At 35.7% G+C, this 21,201-nt stretch overlaps 1 protein-coding gene across 2 annotated transcripts in view; it reads right to left on the minus strand.

Annotated features, from left to right (window-relative positions):
• Positions 1–21,201, minus strand: part of col1a2 (collagen, type I, alpha 2) — a 50,377-nt gene that overhangs the window by 6,402 nt on the left and 22,774 nt on the right. Inside the window, exons 17-45 of one of the 2 annotated variants that reach the window (XM_072575480.1) lie at positions 19,768–19,866; positions 19,622–19,666; positions 19,424–19,522; positions 19,238–19,291; positions 19,024–19,131; positions 18,397–18,450; positions 18,144–18,242; positions 17,441–17,494; positions 16,077–16,175; positions 15,380–15,433; positions 13,425–13,478; positions 12,840–12,893; positions 11,344–11,397; positions 9,793–9,837; positions 9,603–9,701; positions 8,018–8,125; positions 7,503–7,556; positions 7,322–7,375; positions 7,100–7,153; positions 6,828–6,881; positions 6,626–6,733; positions 4,825–4,878; positions 4,262–4,315; positions 3,021–3,182; positions 2,803–2,910; positions 1,495–1,602; positions 1,324–1,377; positions 1,116–1,223; positions 948–1,001 (exon numbers count right to left, since the gene is read on the minus strand). In XM_072575480.1, the coding sequence (XP_072431581.1) occupies positions 948–1,001; positions 1,116–1,223; positions 1,324–1,377; positions 1,495–1,602; positions 2,803–2,910; positions 3,021–3,182; positions 4,262–4,315; positions 4,825–4,878; positions 6,626–6,733; positions 6,828–6,881; positions 7,100–7,153; positions 7,322–7,375; positions 7,503–7,556; positions 8,018–8,125; positions 9,603–9,701; positions 9,793–9,837; positions 11,344–11,397; positions 12,840–12,893; positions 13,425–13,478; positions 15,380–15,433; positions 16,077–16,175; positions 17,441–17,494; positions 18,144–18,242; positions 18,397–18,450; positions 19,024–19,131; positions 19,238–19,291; positions 19,424–19,522; positions 19,622–19,666; positions 19,768–19,866 (2,205 nt within the window). Of the gene's footprint in view, positions 1–947; positions 1,002–1,115; positions 1,224–1,323; positions 1,378–1,494; positions 1,603–2,802; positions 2,911–3,020; positions 3,183–4,261; positions 4,316–4,824; positions 4,879–6,625; positions 6,734–6,827; positions 6,882–7,099; positions 7,154–7,321; positions 7,376–7,502; positions 7,557–8,017; positions 8,126–9,602; positions 9,702–9,792; positions 9,838–11,343; positions 11,398–12,839; positions 12,894–13,424; positions 13,479–15,379; positions 15,434–16,076; positions 16,176–17,440; positions 17,495–17,534; positions 17,589–18,143; positions 18,243–18,396; positions 18,451–19,023; positions 19,132–19,237; positions 19,292–19,423; positions 19,523–19,621; positions 19,667–19,767; positions 19,867–21,201 lie in introns of both variants that reach the window. The other variant, XM_072575479.1, reaches the window with a different exon arrangement.

Raw genomic sequence — 21,201 nt, forward strand, 5'->3', positions numbered from 1 at the left:
CATAATCCTCTGAAAGAGAAAACAAGCCTCATTGTTGTTTTAAATGGGTAGCCCTTGAATTTTTCAAAAGTGGCCCCTCGTTCTAGATTCACCCATCAGCGGAAACATCCTTTCCACATCTAACTTGACAAGACTATTAGGATTTTATATATTTCAAACAAGTTGCCTCATACTCTTCTAAACTTCAGCAGAAGCAAGCTAACTTATTCAATCTTTCCTCATAAGACAACCTGCCCTTCCAGATATTAGTCCAGTAAACATTGTCTAAACCGCCTCCAATGTACTCTCTACCTTTCTTAAATAAGCGTACCAATTCTATACATAGTACTCCAGAAGCTGTCTCATGAGTGTCCTGTATAAGTGAAGTATATATAACCTTCCTACTCTTCTTTGCTGTCTTTGCCCTGTTCCTACAGACTGTTCTGTTGGAGAGGAATTCTGGTACAAAATCCAGGGAAGGTTTTCATTGTAAGTGGATATCCTTTGATGATTAGCAGTGAAAAGTGAGGTGGCAGAATTAAAAAAACCCATTCCATGATATCACATTGCCAAAGTTCGAGATGCAATTTGTTACAGATGCAACTCTTTCTGCTCCTCTGGCAAACCTCCAGAAATCCAACGCAACATAAGATCCTCATCTCCAAACCTTTTACTCTCCACAGCACTTCAAAGAATTGCATCACACAGCATTGTTCCCATACAGGAGGAGTCCATTCATTCCATACATAGTGCACCACCTCTCCAAATGAGCATCATACCTTAGTGCTATCCTCTTACACTTTCAAACAACCTTGCACACTACCCCTTTTAAAAGGTCATCCAAAGCACTCTTGACTGCCCGCAAAATGGTTGTTTATTTTTGAGCATAGGAGACATATTTAAGCTTAAATCATCTAACCTTTCTGTCTTAATATGAGTGATACTACAGCAACTTAAAATGTACTTACAGCAAGACCTCTTGGACCCATTTGACCAACAGGACCAGTTGAACCTGCAATGCCCTTAACGTAAAAGAAAACAAAGAAGTATTTTTATTTTTAATTAACAAAATGTGGAACATCAGCTCACTATTACACACTGCTTTGACTAAAAGGAAAATAAAACCATAAACTTACAGCCTCACCACGGTTGCCAGATTTACCAACAGGACCAGCAGAACCGTGAGCACCAGGTTGACCAACAGCACCAGCAGGGCCAATCCTACCAGGGTCACCACGTTCACCCTGAATGTAAGAGAAACAGAAAACAAAAATTCATGAAGATAAGTCATATTCATTCAAAACCTATAAACTTATTAAGGATAGATGTTAGAACTGCACGTACCTTAGATCCAGGAAGACCAGCACGTCCAGGAGGACCATCACTGCCAGGATTTCCCTTAAAAGTGAAAGAAAGAATAAAACATGATCATGAAATGTATATATATAATTTACTCATCCAGAGTATCATGTACATAATAAAACATTGACAACAGTGGTCTATTTAATTACTTACATCACGGCCATTTTCACCATGTTGACCAGTCAGACCACTAGGACCAACTGCACCGGCAGGACCACGTTGTCCATGGGCCCCTGCAGGACCAGTTGAACCAGGTGAACCCTAGAAATTAATAGCAAATAAGATTAAGTACAGAAGAAGTATCTGAGTGAGATCACTTCACTCAGAAAGTATGATAGTTCATAAATAAAAATAACGTTACAACACTCAGTTCAAAAGAAATTCTGCAGAGATTCTAAGCTGTCTCCCAGAAGAAATCAGATGAACAGCTGTTTACATATTATCTCTATAGTCTGTTGTTAGTCCTCTACTGAAATTGTGATAAGACACCAGGAACATGTTCATGAAATATCACGGCCACTGTGACTTAAGAGTTGGATTTTATAAATAGTTGTCCACTATCAATGCCAAACAGTGAAAGCCACAACAAGTTTACTGCTAAAAAAACCTAATCCTTGATTGCTAAATTAGCAGAATATAGTTCTTAATATATTGTTTCATCACAAGTTCCAAGACAACAGATGTTGAAAGCATTTTAAAAAATCGATACTGACATTTCATATTGCAATTTCAGATTGATCTTTCTTCTTAGACCACATACCAGAATGGTTCAACACAAGTGAAAAAGTGGCTATTTTATTCTGGATATTAATAGCAACAGTAGTACAGCTAAAATAACTGAAAGTAAATGTACAGGCTGATTCTGTAGTCAGGAATTCCCAGAAAGGAATGCAGAGAGTATTTTTCAAGGAATTTCAGGCTCACAGCCCCTGATTTTCTATCCATGAAGGGGAGAAGATTAGACTGTCAATTCATGATTTCCCAGCTAGGGTTACCTATCAATGTTTTTTTTTGCTCAAGAAATTCCATATTTCCAACTTAAACATTTAAGAATCAGTTCTGAATTTAACTTTGTGTAAGTAGATGGGTTCTGAAAGAGTTAAAATTGTCCCTTCTGTGTTCTATTTGCTCTAGTAGAAGACAGCACCAGAGAGCTCAAAGACAAAACAACCCACTCTAAACCCAGTGGTGAAGAATAACCCAACTTGCAACAATTACCTTAAAGGTGTATATGCAAAACCAACAACCTGTCACAAACTTGTACTGGCATATTTAGGGGATAACTTTCCCATCTACTTTCTTGATGGGAATTCTTGTGTTTTTAAATTTGAATTTTATTAGGATCTGGATAATAGTTTTTTGTATTTGTTCCAAGCAGATTTATGAAATGTTTGAACATACCCCGAGACTAATTAACCAAATTGTTTAAGAATGTACTACGTTATGAAATGAGACACTTACAGGAGGACCTGAGACACCTGGGAGACCAGATTCACCTTTAGCACCTGGAAGACCGAGTGCACCTGCTGAACCAAGGAAGCCTTGAGGACCACCAGAACCTGGAGGACCCTGTACAGAAATATTACCAAAAGTGGACAATGTTTATTGAGTGAAGTAATGAAAATTATAATTATACATCCTTTTAATAGCTAGTTTACTACTGGTTCAAAGTAACTTACAGCAGGACCTGATTCACCAGAGGGACCCCTCTCTCCAGGAATACCTTGTAGCCCAGAAGGACCTGATGAACCTGAACGACCTTGTGGACCTGTATCACCTCTTGGACCTTGTGGGCCAGGATTACCAATTGGACCAGCTGGACCTTGGGGACCTTGTGGACCCTATAAAAATGCATTAATCACATATTTATATTCTTTATTAAAACTTCTGATGCTTGCTTATTATCTATTGTTCATCTCTTGTCATATAAAGTTGCCAGAGGGGTATACTCTAAGACACACATTCAGAGTATGTATTCCAAAACAAAAATACATATGGGCCTCCTCTGCTATTGGATGACATCTTTACAATATGGTCTCAAAACAATCTGAAATTTGTACAGTCAACTCCATGATTATTTAGCAAAGTCAATATTTTAAGCAGGAACAGGAACTTTGAAATTAATAAAACAAAAATGCAGATACTGGAAACACTGCAGATTGCATAACATCAGTGCAAAAAGGAAGATAAGACCAATATTCCAAGTTTATGATCTGATAGCAGAATTGACAAAAAAATCATAGGGTTGAAATGTTGAGCTTACCTTCCTTTCCCTACAGATACTAACTACCAGCTGAGAACTTCTAGTATTTTCTACATTTGTTTCAGATTTTATATATCTGTAATATTTCATTTCTTGACAAGAAACCTGATGTTGGCACTCGCTCCTCATGCAACTTATCTTTCTTCTTCCACCCTGACATGAATCTTCTTTTGTTGTGGTATTTAGGTTAACAGTTTAACCCAAGAGAAAATTCATTACAGGCAGGAAGACTTCAATATCTGTACGACCTTAACTCAATCCCTATTGGTTGAAAATTTAGATATAGTGAATTAAGTTGACAAATGATGCTGAGGATTGCTACAAATAGTGAAATATTCAATCAACGTATCTTTCGTAATTACCATCAGAACAAATATATTTAATTAAACACTGATTTATCATCATGTACTATTGATACTGATTTTGACTTTGTAGAATAAACCTTCTAGATTTGATATTTTTAACCATCCTATCCTAAAGTTATCACTGTGTGGAGACAGACACATATTGCTATATTCACCAGAAGCAGTTATAATTGCTTACATTAACTTAAGCTATTGCATGTTGTTCATTGGTTTAATCACAGTGTCAAAGTCAAATACTTTGCTCATTCAGAGAGAGGTGCAGATAAGAAATGCTAGAAGAAAAAGTACTTACTGCTGGACCAGGAGCACCTGCTCTCCCGGCTGGGCCTGGGAAACCTGTAAAACCCTAGGAAAAGTAAAGCAGTTGCTGAAATTAGCCATTTATAGTCCAAGCCACATTTCACAAATTGATCAAATGAAGTAAGAGCAACATTACGCCCAACCACCCCATGGCTAACTCCGTCTTTGGAAAAGATCATGGGAGAACTTTTACATCAGGTCCATTTCTCCACATTATTCTCCATTTCCCTTAAGTGCCCAAATGTTTCCATCTTAGTTTTGGTTTTGGCTCACTGATTGAAGACTCATGACCCTCTGGTGTTCAGAATTCTAAAGATTCACAACCTCTCAGCAAATAAATGTTTCTTTATCTCAATTCTAATTAGCTGAATGGATTATCCTGAGTCTTTGAATCTTAGTTCAAAGGGGGAAAAAAACCCTGTAGATCTACTCTGTCAAATCCTCAAATAATTATTCATTTTTGAATGATATTACCTCTTGTATTTGTAAACTCCAGAGAATATAGGCCCAATTTATTCAAATAAATGTTTGTAGTATAATTAATATTTAACTTACTGATGGTCCAATTGAACCAACAGGTCCTTGTAGACCAGAAGCTCCAGCAGGACCCTAAGAAAAGAAATACAAATAATTCTGAACATAGAATTGTACATTGTGATAACAAATATTGCACAAGATAGTTACAAACAGCTCATTTCCTGAGTATTGCAGAAGACACATATCACCTCCCTTGAGAAGATTGAAAACAGTGCATCTGATCATTTAATTTCACCTGGATATAGCTGTGTCAAAATCCAAATTGGACAATTTTGGACTACTATTTGCTTTGCATGTGTGCTGGATTGAATTTTTATTTATAACTGCTCTATTCCGATAAAAGATCAGGTTGGACAAGCAAGCCAGGACTTTAAAAACAATTAAGCAACAGGTGTACCCTTTACCCTTTACGTCACAACTGGTCGTGAAAGAACAGCATGAAATATTAGTGGAGAGCCTGTGTTCAAAATTAACACAGGAGGCAGAGCCTGAAGCATCAAGTATATTGGCCCTTGCAGATTTGTAGTTAAATTGCGAGACCTCAGGAGATCTCATTTATCTGCTGATTGAAGATCAATTGTATACCTGGATACAGCATGGCCAAGAACAGCAAAAGTCATTGGAATTATGGGGAGAGAAGGAGATAAATTTCTCTGCAAGGCCAGCACACCACATTATCTCCCTTTCTTGCCACCTCCACAGAAGGGGAAATTGTCCCTTATGAGCCCCATGGGGGAGCTACCCATATATTTCAATTCAGCCTAGTAGAAGAAAGTCCACTGGAGTCAGTGATGAATCCGAACAGGAAGTGGAATTCCTGCACATGAGATCTTTGCTAATGATAGCACTGAAGAGGAAAATCTAGCCTCCATGGATGATAGTTGAAATGGTGACCTTTATATAACTCATGTATTGCCAAGAACTCACCTACAGATACCAACTTTGCTCACTTATTCCTTTCTCTGACTGGCAAACCAGGTACATATATGGATACCACCATTGTGCAATTCAGCGGTATCACTCTCTTCATATATTCTCTTCATCAATGCCCCTAGCCCATGTTGTTCCAGTGAAATTACCCAGGAAACAGCTGTACTGAAGTGATATATACAAATTTTGTAATCTAAGTGAGCCTCTAGTACAATAAAAAGGCATTGGACAAGGTTAACGCTGTCAAATTCTGCTGTGGTATGCTCATTATGGGGCACAGAATTGAGCATTATGCAAAAATAGCAAAACTGTGGGATTCAAAGTTTACAGAATAATTCTGAATTAACATGAACGAAATTCACATCCTGTTTCTCCACTTAGAAAGATTTCTAACTTCAAAATATAAACTCTTTAGATCATTCAAGTATAAGTATGAAAGGGTAAATACCATAGATAAGGTATTGAGGCATACATAAGACAACTGTGCATTTGTCTGGGTATCAATCTAAATCATATGCTGTGCATAACTTTGTACAGGTAAGTTGTGCATCTTAATTTATTTCTGTGTCCTTAGAATCATATTCCAGCTAATGTTTCATCCTCAGCCAAAGGCATCTCAAGGTGGATCAAAATGGTCTTATAGTTTAGACAGTTCAGGCAGAACTTTTCTGTTGTTTACCACTGTTCTAGTTCGAGTAATGTGAATTGCAGTGGCAGAACATTGTACAGAGATGTATTATGCTTGGCCACTGCCCATTTTAATGCCAGATGATTTATATCATTTTAAACATGACATTGATACAAAAAAGTAAAGTGTTTGAGAATGAATTGTCAATTAGTTAAGGTAGAATTACTTTTTAATTGAATGACTTTAGGTCAGGATACTTACTGCAGGACCAGCGGCACCAGGTAGACCAACAGGACCAGCAGGACCGACCTCTCCTTTGGAACCAGTCACACCTTTCTCACCTTTAGCTCCAGAATGTCCATCTGCACCCTTTAATAGAAGAAAGCATTAAGCATTTTTAAGAGCTTATGTTTTTAAAAAGGTGTAAAAGTATTTAAAGTAAGATAAAAGTTTTGAAACTCACAGCTGGACCAGCAAATCCAGGGGGACCAGTACGACCAGCTTCACCACGTTCACCCTAGGCAGAGAAAGACAAAACCAAATAGTTGTATTGTCCATACTTCTTCTCACATTGGAGGCTGATTGAAATGTGTCACTGTTATTACGTTTAACTACAACAGGCATTTTCTTCATTGCATTATCGACAACTGACAGCATGATTAGAAAAAATAAAACAATAGAAGCTTAGATAGAATAGAAATTCATTTTACCACATATTGCTTTTATTTTACTTACTTGAAGACCACGAGGACCAGCTGGACCAGGGTGACCAGCAGCACCAGAGTCACCCTGAAAAGAAAAGACTTTGATGATTACAAAACGTTATAGATGTAAAAAAAAATTATGAGCTCTGTTAATGAGAAAATGGTGATATGTATGTGAATAACAAAAACAGCAACAGACAACATGGATGCTGGTGCCATTACTAGAAAGATTAAGCAAGCTTCAGAAACTTACCCTATCACCAGGAGGACCACTGGGGCCAGGAGGACCACCAGGACCAGGAAGACCCTATGAGCAAGAAATTTGAAAAGGTTTAGATAAAGTGAAAGATAAGTTCAGGTTTGATTGATGTATACTGGCAGGTACAATAATATAAGCCACAACTTTAATCAGAGAACAATTATGGGGCACTTACCCGTGTGCCGTCTGGACCTGGACTTCCTTGAGGACCTGCTGAACCTACATCGCCCTATTAAAAACATATGATCAGAGTTAGATGGTATACAAGATAGTGCAGCTCTAAGAAATAGCAACACATATCGGTGCTTAATATCTTGATGAATTATTTTAAAAATTATTTTAAAGCTAATAATGTTATACATGTTTGTGGATTCTGTCTTCCAGCCATAAGTTGAATTTCCTCTGTTTATGCTTCAAACATAATTTATCTTTAAATCATTAAAGAAAAACAAAAAGGTTGAAATACATTGAATGAGCCATAATTATAAAGTGTCTAATATGAAGCACAGACATATGACTGAGCTTTAACAGTTCTTATTTAAATTGGTGGTAGTGCATTCTAATGAAGACAGTAAAGCCTATGGAAGGTTACATTGTGAATCTATTAGAAATCTATGCACCATTGAAAATAAAATGAAAATATATATTTCTATTTGTTTAAAAAAGATTGTCAATATTTTATAAAATTACCTTTTCACCTTTGATGCCAGGAGTGCCAGCACCACCTCTTTCACCTGGTGAACCCTGAGCACCTGGGGCACCGACATGACCATGTAGACCAGCAGAACCAACTTCCCCCTAAAAGGAATAAAGATTAACAGGTAACTTTTTTGACTGTTAGTTAATGCAATGCTCAACACAAAGCACTGAAAACCTGTTGATACCTCTTTCTAAGAAATTCAAGCTCCTGCATAAGATCTCAATCTCCTTATTTAAGAAATAAATGATGCTAATTCCAGGTTTACCCTGAACGGTTGATGATGGCATCTTCTGCTGATAGATTGTTTTCAAATGTTAGTGCCATTTCCAATTCCCCAGCCCATGTAAGTCTGTATTGTTCATTCCCAATAATCTTCTGGCGAGCAACTTCACTTGAAGAATGATGGTTTGGCTTTTGAGGCTAGACATACAATCAAAGGAAGACCAGCAACCTTACTGAGTGTTGCAGCTGGGGACCCCTGAGCATTAACCTATGCTTCTGCTGAACTAGTCCAATGATGAATCCGCTATAATGCTCTATAGGTAATTCCTACTTCATTGTGTGAAGCTCATTCTTACACCATGTTATTCACATTAGTCACAAGTGACTGCAACAACTCTCAGTTACTCATTTATAATGTGGAAAAGATTTTTAAAATTAAATTGCTAGGGACATTTTATGTTATTAGACATGTTTCAACATAAAGGCACCTTAAAATGGAAGCATCCTCAGAAGAATGAATGAATGACGCTTTGAAAATAAAGACTGAAGCCAGAGGAAGGAAACTGTCCAGCCAATTGGCGTTAGCTGTGGCTGCAAACTTTCATCCTCACAGTCCTGACCTTGAGATATGAAACCTCTTGGTCCTATAATCCACTGGATTGCTGTTCTTAGGCCACTTCCACAGAGCTGGATTCATTCTCATACCAAGGGGCAGCAATGAATCCACCAATTCCCCAACTAAGGCACTTAATTAATTAATAGATAGCCAGCACTACATTGACACTGCCACCAGCCTGACTACCCAGAAGTAGGAACATGTCAGGTCAATGACCCAATGCTCTCATTTTCTGGTTTCATTCTAAAACCTGCCTCCAGGGACCAGGAAACTTTTCCCTCATGGTCAATAAGACATGCAGCACATTACTAGCACAGCTTTGATATGGCAGATGATGATATGAAATTTGAAGACCTTTATGCTGAAGAATGGGATAAAGTAAGTGACCCTTTCAGTCATATTATTACTATATGTTGTGGGTCAGTCAGTTCAGTTGCCTGAATGGCTGACTTTCAATTCAGAGTGATGCCAACAGTGAGGGTTCAGTTCCCAAATCAGCTGAGGAAGACTATCATTCTCAACTCTCCCTTTGTCTAAGGTGTGCTAACCATCAGCTGTCTTGCCTAGTTGAGAGAGAGCCCTATGGTCCAGTAGGATTATGGTGACTTTATCTTTGCAAAATGTGACTTGTGTTCAAATAATTTCAAAAAAATTCCTGAATAATTCAAGAAATTGACATCAAAGCATGGGCTGAATATTGATGCAATTTAAGTTTTAAAAAGTTAAGTTCAGCCTACCTTTCCACCATCAGTGCCAGGAGCACCACTACTACCACGAGCACCAGGAATGCCTTGAGAACCTGGAGCACCTCGTTCACCTGGAGGACCTCGTTCGCCCTAAATAGGAAAATATGAACCACAATGCTTTAAATATGATGTTATCACATTAAAGAGGCTGAAAGTGCAAAACTAAAGAAACTTAACTTACTCTTGTACCAGAAATACCAGGACTGCCATGATCACCTCGGAGACCCTGTGGAGAAATGACAGTAATAAGTAAAATTATAAAGTAAAATCTGGAAAGAAAAGAAAAAAAACCTAAAATTTCCCATTATGAAGACATTTTCTGAATGCTATTTAGCCCTTTGGATATATAATTTCACAGTTGATGCATTTGAAAGCATGAAGAAGGTTTTTTCCCTGTAACTTTGCTTTTGTTTGTATTTAAATATTTATCCAATCCTCCCTTGAATGCCTTAATTTTACCTGCCTCCACTACATTTGCAATTTAGAGTCTATCTATTTGCTCTATCAATAAGTTTCTCTCACTTCACATTTGTTTCTTTTGCAAATCATTTTAAAACTCTGGCCTCTGCATTTACAAGTAGGATTAACTCCTCCTTATCCACTCTGTCCAGACCCCTCATGATTTTGTAAGCAGCTATCATAATGCCTCTTAGCCTGCTCCTCCCCGAAGAAAACAGTCCCAACGTCTCCAATCTTTCTTCATAATTAAAGGGCTTCATCCATGAACAGTTCATGTAAATTTCTTCTGCACTCTCTCCAGTATCTCAAATCCTTCCTGAATGTGGTATAATTAGAGTCTTATATATATTCATCATGACCCCCCCTGCTTTTGCACTCTGCTCCTGTTTATGAAGCCTAGGGTATTGTATGCTTTATTGTTGGTTCTGCCACCTTTGATGATTTATGCACATGTACACCCAGGTCTCTCTGAACCTGCTTTAGGAGATTGTCTTTTATTCTATACCGTTGCTTCATGTTCTTTATATCAAAATGCATCCTCTCTTGTATTGGACTTCATCTGCTAAATAATCATCTCCACTAATTTGTCAATGTCTTTCATAATTTCCACACTGTAAACTTTACAGTTTACATTTCTTCTAAATTGTGTGTTAGCCATAAGCTTTGAATCTCTTCCCTGCCCACCAAGATATAAATCATTTATATATTTGGAAAATCGAGGGTTCAGCCCTGAGGAACTCCACTCCTTCCAGCGCAAAAAAATCCATTAATGATTATTCTCTGTTTGTTATCCTTTGATCAATTTTGTATCCATGTTGATACTGTGCCTTTTATTCAATGAACTGTAACTTCCCTCAGGTCTGTTCTATTTCGCTGTATTATTTAATGCCTTCTGGATGTCCATGTACACAACAAGAATAGTTGTTCCCTCATCAAACCTCTTTGCTGCCTCTTCTAAAAGCTCCAGAAAATTATTTAGACACAATTTTCTCTTAACAAATCCATGCTGACTCTTCCGAAACAATCCACATTGCGCCATATCAATATTAATTCTTCCCAAATAATTGTTTTGAGAAGTTGCCCTGCCATTGAAGATAAACTGATTGGTATGTAATTGCTGGGCTGATCTTTACAACATTTCTGAACAAAGGCATAATATTTGTCATTTCAAAGTTCATATTGGCATAGTTTTGAATAAGGCATTTCAGATTATTCAAGTTCATATATGGAGAGCAGATAAGTCTTGGAATTGGCAGATGATTATTTGTCTTACCTGATTACCTGGTTTGCCTGGCTCTCCAACAGCACCAGAAGGTCCAGGCATTCCCTACAGTGACAGAAAAAAATGCATTTTAGTACTTCAATACCAGATCGATGGGACTTTAGTTGTGGAAATGTGCAGTTGGCAGACAAGACAAGTGGTGCATATTTATAGAATGCTTTATTGTCCAGCAACAACAAAAAAGAAATTTTAAAAAATTAATTCATTCTACATTCTTCTCAAAACTATGTCAAATTTTAAACAAAATTTAATGCAGACATTATTGTTGGATGCGTTTCTTAATCAATTTATACCAACACCTTCCCTTCACTATCACAAAAAGGAATTACTCCAGTATTTTTAATAAAGAGAGGAACTTGTTATGAATGTGTTAAATGTTTGAATACTAATATTAATGACAAAAATTGAAACTTTGAGATTTGAAATTAATATTTGCTGCTTTTGCTTAAGGTTAATGAAATGAGAAATCTTTTAAATCCAACTAACCAAGAGGAGAATATATTATCAATTTAACACTTGGCAGATGCTGTTGTATAGACATTTAAAAATGAAATTGCTTTAATGCAAGAATTACATTTATCAGTAATGCATGTAATTTATTTGATGGACAAAACACAAAATACCATATCTTTCAGAAACTAGGTTTAGTTCATGGGCTGAAAGGATAGATAGAATAGGTCATGGTTGGCTAACTACAGGCTCCAACTGCTTGCTGTTGATACTTTCTCTTTAATTCATCGAAGAGATATGTGAGTCACTAATCAGGCCAGCATTATTAGCCCTTGAACTGAGTAGCTTGCTTGGCCATTTTAGAAGTCAGTTAAGAGTTATCCACAATGCTGTGGGCTGGGAGTCACAAATAGACCATTCCTACTAAGGATGGTTGATTACCTTCTATGAAAGACATTGGTGAACCATCTGCATTTTTACAACATTTAATATTTTCATGGTCATGACTAAGACTCTGGCTTTCAGTTCCAAATTTCCTTCATTAAATTTAAATTCCACCAGTTGGTACTTTGAAACCAAGCCCCCGAGCATTAGCCTATGCTTCTGGTTAAGTAGTCCAGTGATAAATCCACTACAATGCTATATTTGTAATTCCTAATTCATTGTTTGAAGCTCATTCTGACACCGTGTTATTCACATTAATCACAAAGTGACTTCAATAACTCTCAGTTACTCATTTATAATTTGGAAAAGATATTTCAAACAAATTGCTATGGACATTTTGTGCTATTGGTTAGACACGTTTCAACGTAATTGTAGGAACATCCATTATTTGTAAAAAAAATTATTTTAAATTTAAATCAGTATATGAATTGATTGCAAACTAACCGTGTTTTACAGTAAGATGTGCAGAATTGTTTGACATATTTGTATGTCTCATTTTAATCTGCCCTTCCACATGAAAGTATTATAATTCAGTTAGCTAGCCTATTTTGTTGGATCTGGTGCATAAAGGATACTCAATTTCAAATACATACCTGGAAACCAACACTGCCAGCTGGACCTGTTTCACCTTTTGCACCTGTAGGGCCCTAAATAATAAGAACACTGAAATGTTTATTTGACCAAATTGCTGAGTGATAACTATATCTACTTTTCAAATTCATGTTAATGGAAAATATTAATTAAAATAATTTAGTTAGTTCATTCACTCATAATATTTAAAACTTACATTGCATTAATCTTTTGAAGTCAAATTAATTTATTATTAATTTATCTATTGTGTAACATCAGGTATATTAATACGTAATAAAACAGTATGAAGAAAACATGATCACATTTCAAATAACAATCTCCAGAAAAGCTAAGATTTTCAAAATTAAATTAAATGTGAGCACTAGGATGTAAATATTTTAGTATCTACGAATCCAATTCCTTTCCATTATTTAAAGCAAGGCCTTAACCCACTTATTTCAAGCTGATGAAAGACTTTGTTCATGTAAAGAAAAAGGAATTATATAGGAAGTATTAAGTTTAATCAATATTCATACAACATCATTTTAAAATCTACTTTTGCATCCAAGATCTGTAGCATAGTTTTATGTGTGTAATTGTCTACTTACTGCAACACCAGGAGGACCCTGTGCTCCAATTTCACCATCTTTGCCAGGTGCACCCTGAAAAACAAAAGCATCAGAAAATAAATTGTCAATGCTATTACATAGTAAACACCAATTATTGCCGTGTGTATTCCTCATGATGTATTTAAAATTCACGACAAATAGTTTAAATATTGTATTTGCCATTCTTGGAGATTCATGTGATCCTGTAGCGTGCTCCGCTTCCTAGATTAGTGACTTTAGTCAGGATTTATTGATACATCCTACTTTTGCAGAAATCAAGAATCATCTACAAATGTATGCATTTTCAAAATATAATAAATATGATTTTGACTTGTGATTGTTGTTACCCCAACTTTAATAACAGCTGATCAACAAAATATTGACAATAATTGCTCTTTACACCAAACGCTAGCAGTGATTTTCAAATGTTGCCTTTTGCTTTTGCCTTTGCCTGAGAAATAAGTGACAAGGAAAAGAAAATCTGAAAGCCTGAGGGTTGAATTGCCTACTCCTGCTCCTAGATCTTAAGTTTTTTTTATTATATGGACTTTGGACAGCAATTTGTTCACCTGGTTCAATCTTCAGGCATGACTTGGCACAGCTGTCCAACCTTTATCATCCACAATGAGCTCGAGGTCATTTTAAGTTATAGGATTCTGACTGCAATGGTAACGTCTCACTTAATTTACATTCTATCAAACCTTTTCTTAAGTTTCCCTTTGCTGTATATGACTGTTGTAAAGCAACTGAAGGACAGCAAGCTCCTGAAATGCACATTTCTTGCATATGAAGAAAAATTGCCTCACAGTAAATCAAACTGATGTTTTTCTGCAATAAATATGTAAATGTCCATTTCAGCTTTTACAATGGCTTACTTTCTTTGAAATATTTTTGGAAATTTCTTCTTTTGATTGGCTGGCTCGCTAATGTTGAGGCAGTATTCACTTTTTAGACAAATAGCTTTGAGTCACGTATTGAAAGAGTGCAAATGAATGCAAATGCAACTGTCTGAGACTCCTTCCTCTGCCATTTTACTACAATCAAGGACCCATTAAAATAAATCCTCAACCAAAATAGTGAAGGAAAGAACTACTGAATATATGTTAAAGTTTGAACACCTGTTTTACTTGGCAGAATTTCAGGTAAATATGTAAAAGGCTCAGCATGGTGATCCTGCACTATTTTACCAAAATATGAACCCTTGCGGACATAGGAACATCATACAAAAAAAGTTAAGCATTTATCCATTTTCATTACTCCAGCAGCTCCCAGCTTTAAATGGGTCTTTAAAATACACTCTTACTTTAAGCAACAAAGTGGGTACATTGGGATGAGTTTACCAAGCCTGCGATGGTGGGATTGGAGGTGGAGGGGTCTGAAAAAATAGTAGGGAGTTGTGTTGGAATGGTATTAAATTTACCAAATTGGCCCCACCTAACACTGATTTTGCACCCATCCCTTCATGTACTAAGTGTGCAAGTCAGCAGCTTTATGGGGCACAATGAAGCTAATGGCACAACAGGGGGGCCAACAATATGAAAGACTTCAACTGTTGCCAAATACTCCTGTCAGTGTTTTCACTTATTGACAAATAGGCTTGGCCTCTCTGAAATTTTCATTTCAATTTTGGTCTTGAAGAAGCCTTTCACCAGAGTCTCCAATATTGCTCAGTGTTCCACATCTCTGCTTGTGAGGTTTGCCCCAGGCTCTTGCTGCCTGCCTTCTGGTTGGTTTGGCAACTTTGGGAGCCACCTGCAGTCCTTAGTTAGATGGTGAACACAAAAGCAGGAAATTTGAAGTTACCTCTGGAAACTGTCTTGTTCCCAACAAAGGCTGAATTAAGGTTCCACTTGGTCCTGATGTAGGGGTCCCAAAGTCACCGGGAAAGTTCAGCACATTATGCATTGATCTATATGCAGTGTTAAATAAGCAATTTTGCTAAAGTTTATACATACACGTGGACCAACAGGACCGACACTTCCTCTCTCACCAGGCTTGCCAGGTAGACCCTGGGAAATGAAATAGAAATAATAATGTTATCACCCAAATACAAGCTTTTTCCATCTCTGAAATTTTGAGAAAACTTAATTTAAATTATTTAAGTGAATAATTGTTCGTCTAACTTTTATTTTATTTAACAGGGTTTGTTTCTAAACTAGGAAATTAATATTGGACAAGACATGATTATCAGAGAAGAAAAAAAATTGACTTTCTGGCATTGAGACTGCAAGAGTTAGTATCGATACATTCGCATTTATATTTCTACAGCTACCAAAATTCTGCCATTTAGCTTTCAGAACTATAAATATCCTGCAGCCATAATCTTAACAGCTGACTCATCAAACACATATGTCACAAAGTCATGGTTTGCACCTATTTAAGATTAGAATCAACCTTAAAATCATTTGTTCATCTAACTAATGCTGTCTCTTAACAACAATGTTAAAACTCAGAACACAGCAAGGAGTCGGTTGTAATTAAAGAAGTTTTTTTATGTTCATGGAACATCAAAAATTTTAAGGAAGAAATTATATGTGCATTACTTAAATAGTTGTAGCTCTGTTTTAAATCAAGGCTAGTCAGAAAATGTCACAACAACATATTTTGCAATCTTAAATATTTTTATTAGTACAAATGTAATTGTGCACTTACTGCAGCACCCTTTGGACCAGGGAAGCCCATCATACCAGCCTGACCTCTTGGGCCAGTAGCACCAGGGGGACCAGTACGACCTTCCTCACCAGCTGGACCCTAAAATGTATGATCTCAGACAATGACACAATGCTCTTCACAAGTTACTGTTGGTTATTGTTACATGTAGCAATTAATTGTGATTTTGATTTATTATTTTACATCCATGCATGTTATTAATTATAAAAACGTCTGAGTGAATACTCAGCATTTGTTATTCATTTGTAATTCCATAGTAGTTGGTATTGTAGCATAAGGTACAATGCACAAATCTAACACATTAGTATTCTTTAGTATTATAAGAATTACATTTATGTTGAAGAAAATTGTGGTCTGGATAACAGAATATACAAATTAATTGAGGATTGCTACTTATTGTATGATATGATATGATATGCTGTAATATTTAAATCACAACAAGATTTGAACCTTTGATCTGATAGTCTATTTCTTGTGTGAAATGCTGGTACATAAACAATATTGGCCTCTAGCAATGCCATAATTATGTCCAGATGGTAATACTTAAAACTGCAGCCACATCAAAGTAAACTGCTATAACTGTATTGAGATGGTTGATGTTCTTAATCAATATGTCTCAAATTCTGTGTTCGATGTGTAATTAGTGTTGTCATATGGAATCTCCCTCCTAATAACCTGAAGGCTTGCACTTTCACAGGGAAATTATTTCAACGGTTTGCCTTTGAAGTAGTGAAGTATTGTTTTAGTACATTGACCTGCTGTGTACTGACAGTCTTAGATATGTTCTTCTGATATATGTAATTGCAAAGGTATATTGAAAAGACTATTTTAAATCCAGAATATTAAATATTTGTATAGTATATTTAAATATATATTAATATAGCAAGTATATGTGTTCATTTTAGGTAATCAATAACTAGTATATTCAACTGTGTATTTGAACTGAATGTAGCTAATTGTGATGTGCAATTTTTATGTAAGAGATAAGTTCCTGTACAATATTAAAAGAAAACATTATTTCATGTTACTTGACATAGCTTTTGTTAAATAACAATGAGTATGCAATATTATTGCATCATAAATAAGTATTTGTTAGTATTATTGTATGGCACAGTCTTTGCAGTTACTGTACCTATATTAATAAATAATTTGAATTGCTTCTTAATTTAAAATAAAATGTTACCTTAGAGGTTAGCAAGATCTGATAATTGAAGCCTTTTAATTTTTAATATTCTGCAAAAATGTAATCTAATATCCCCATGCATTTGCCATGCTTTATTCAAACCTATTCTTAGATTGAATAAGCTGTCAAGAATGGGGAGCAGAAAACCTCAAAGACAACTTACAGCAGCACCTGATTTGCCTGGAGTACCTATAGTGCCAGTACTACCTACGATACCCTGAAAAAATAACACATTATTGTTGGGTGAGAAAACTTACTGGAAGACCTTGATTTCCCGTAACACCAGTTCTACCAGGTTGTCCACTATGACCCTATATATATTGAGGAAAGCAAAATAATTTTAGCTGTCATTTTATCATGAATACAACTAAAATACTTGCTTATATACTTATAGTGAAATCTATTCATTTTGGACAGTCATTAAAAGGTTCTCATGGATTAATTTTAACCAGGATTAACATCAATCGCGTTTGTGAAAATAAAGTGCATTAAATGAGCTTACAAAATACAACTAAAGAAGAACATTCAAACAGCATCTCCAAACTAAGAGACAAGAAAATGAAAATCAACACTGCCATATTCCCTTGATGACTTCATTATTAGGAGAAAATCAGAACTAAGTTAAAATATCCAAATAACATTTTAATAAAATTCTATTATTCATAACATAACTTTGGGAGCCTCTACTAAAAGGCACATTGCAATTAATTAGCACTATAAATTAGCAAAAGTATATCTGAGTAAAAAAGTATAAACATTATATACATCTAAAATTGTACAGTCAAATAATACAAATCACTTATATACTTAATTCCATGCAATACGACAAAGCTTATTACTATTGTAGCTGTTTCAATTTCACTTACCCGTGCACCAGGCATACCACTTTCACCAGGACGTCCTGTATCACCAGGAGGCCCTTTGGCACCAGCAGCACCAGCTTCACCACGTGCGCCTGGCAGACCCTAGAAATGTGATATAAAATAAGGTAGCATCAATACGGACATTCCATGTAAATATACCGCATTAGTTAATAGAGCTGATGTCACCATTCATAAAAGCAAAACACTATTCTCAATTTATATTTGATTAATTAAATCATATAAAACCAAATTTTACCAAGCCACCAACTGATCCATCACGGCCTGGGATACCACGGTTACCAGGGGAACCCTGCAAATAAAAGAAGAGAAAAGTTTGAACATCTACGTGTTCACGGACTCCATGGACTCTGACTGTGTTAATTTTACCAGGGTGTTACTGGTAAAGAACAGTAACTCTAAAATGAATATATTTTCATTCATTTAATGTTACTTACTATACAATTAATTCATTTTTAATGTTTACTGTACATAAGCTGATATTATAAACTGTAATGGACTGTTCTTTATATATAGGACTATTCACAAAAAAACCTTGTCAGCATATGAATTGTTAAAATATGTTATTAAATAAATAGCATTAAAAATTTTAAAATCCTGAGTTACAATGTAACAATAAGTTACAATGTTCAATATTACCCAGACTCAAATTTTGTGAATATACTGAATTTCTTAATAAACTAAGATTCGTTGAACAGGACCATCATACTAGAACTTTATAATTACTAACAAAAGGTACTAAACATTACTATTTCATTAAGTAGCTGTAAATATTATTTTAAAATCACTATTAGTTATTGCTGTAACATTAAAGTGCCCTTTGCATTATTCATTCATATGTAAATGTAAATAAAAATAATTGTACCCTATCACCAGAAGGTCCAGGAAGTCCTTGAACACCAGTTTCACCACGAGGACCTTTCTTGCCTTCTTCACCAGATGAACCAGCAGCACCTGCTGGGCCACTTTCACCCTGATATTGGAGCAAGAAAGATACAGATATGAGCAATGACAATCAAAAACATGAAATAAAGTACGCAATTAACTTGTAAAATGCATGTTAAGTACTAAATACTCACAGGCTCGCCTTTGTTACCAGTCTCACCCTTGATGCCTTGAACACCTGCATCACCCTATTTAGAAAGTTTGGAAAAAAAAAGGTTTATTGGAATTTTAGTCATAGCTTTAGTAAAATTCCATTGCTGCAACCTTCAAAGGAATTATTTACGACAATTGCTTAGTATAGGATTCTATATTCCACTTACAGGGATTCCCCGGGGACCTGCAGGACCACTTGCTCCATGTGGGCCAGCGAGACCACGTGGGCCTGGGAAACCAGGAGCACCAGCAACACCTGGAGTACCCTATGCAAAAAGACACAAAACCAACAATGAATATCTTAAAATATAAGTGGACCTATCAAACTTTATGAAAGCACTAAATAAATGTGCAGATGTACTTACCATTTCACCCTTTGCTCCAGTTAGACCATTTGCACCTGCATTACCCTAGGATTAGAAAAATACTATGATATAGTAGATGCAATTTTTCTAGTTATGTAAATTATATATTAAGATGTAATATTGAAATTGTCCCCACAAGTACTTACGGGAAGACCCACTGGTCCAACTGCACCTACAGGACCTGGCTCACCTCTAACACCTTGAGCACCAGTTGGACCACGAGCTCCAGCCGGTCCAATCTCACCCTATTTTGTACAGATAAAAAAGAAAATCAAGTTGTGCATTTAATAGATGTTATTAATACATATATGCTGTATTTACTAATACACTAAAAGCTCATGGTACTAAAGTAATCTGGCACAAAACTAACTTTCTCTATAATCTTCTCTCTCTAAAAGCTGATGTTTGCTTAATATGGACTATTTAATTCTAATTATTCTTCATACCATTGCTTTTATAGGGAAGGTAATGGAAAGTCAGTAGAAGTTGACCCTATTCAACAAAATCAAAGCTACTTAATAATTTCAATTGAAGACTAATATTTTATTGAATATTTTGATGTTAAAATAAGCAAGTTACAACTTTACTGTTCTCATTTACATTTATTCAAATTGTGCAGAATCTTTTAAGCTTTTTAATCACCATATTGACATTTAGTACATCTGAATGGTTGTATTTCCAGTCCAGAATCTATCCAACTTACAAAATGGTTGTGTATTTGACTTTATTTCGTGATTTAAATTAAATGATACCCAAAGATCAAGCCAATCAGAGGAAGCTATCTAATGATATAGTTCAAATTAAATAAACTAATTTGCTTGAACTAATTCAAGACTGATATTTAGAATGCGCCAGGGTCCCAGGTTCGATTCCAGCCTTGGGCAACTGTCTGTGTGGAGTTTGCACATTCTCCCCGTGTCGGCGTGGGTTTCCTCTGGGTGCTCCGGTTTCCTCCTACAATCCATAGGTGAATTGACCATGCTAGATTGCCCATAGTGTTAGGTGCATTAGTCAGAGGGAAATGGGTCTGGGTGGGTTACTCTTTGGAGGGTCGGTGTGGACTGGTTGGGGCGAAGGGCCTGTTTCCACACTGTAGGGAATCTAATCTAATAGAAATGAAGAGCAGAATACTTTTAACTTTCTTCATCTCCATGCATAATATGTATTGATGTTCCTTTAAAATCATGTTATATATACACAATCGTATAAATAAAACTATAATTATTTTACTTATTCATATTCTTAGACATGCGCAAAATAAGTTATTATAAATATTATGTAATATTTGTAAATTACTTTATAATACTGAATACAATAAAATTGTAATTTCTTGAACAAAAATAACATTTTTGGCTTGTATACAATTGTATTGAAACAACAAAATGATTGTTAGAATGAATGTGAAATACCTGAATCACAATTATTTATTATCACATCATTGTCAGACTTTAAGCATATTAAAATTGTATGATAACTTCTAACACAATTAGAAATTTAGATTCTAAATTTTGTCAGATTACAATGAATTATGAAAGAGTTTATTTAAAGCATTCTCATAATTCCTAATGGTTTACCACTAA

Source organism: Chiloscyllium punctatum, chromosome 8 (genome assembly GCF_047496795.1).
Source record: "Chiloscyllium punctatum isolate Juve2018m chromosome 8, sChiPun1.3, whole genome shotgun sequence".
In the NCBI taxonomy this organism is placed as follows: Eukaryota; Metazoa; Chordata; class Chondrichthyes; order Orectolobiformes; family Hemiscylliidae; genus Chiloscyllium; species Chiloscyllium punctatum.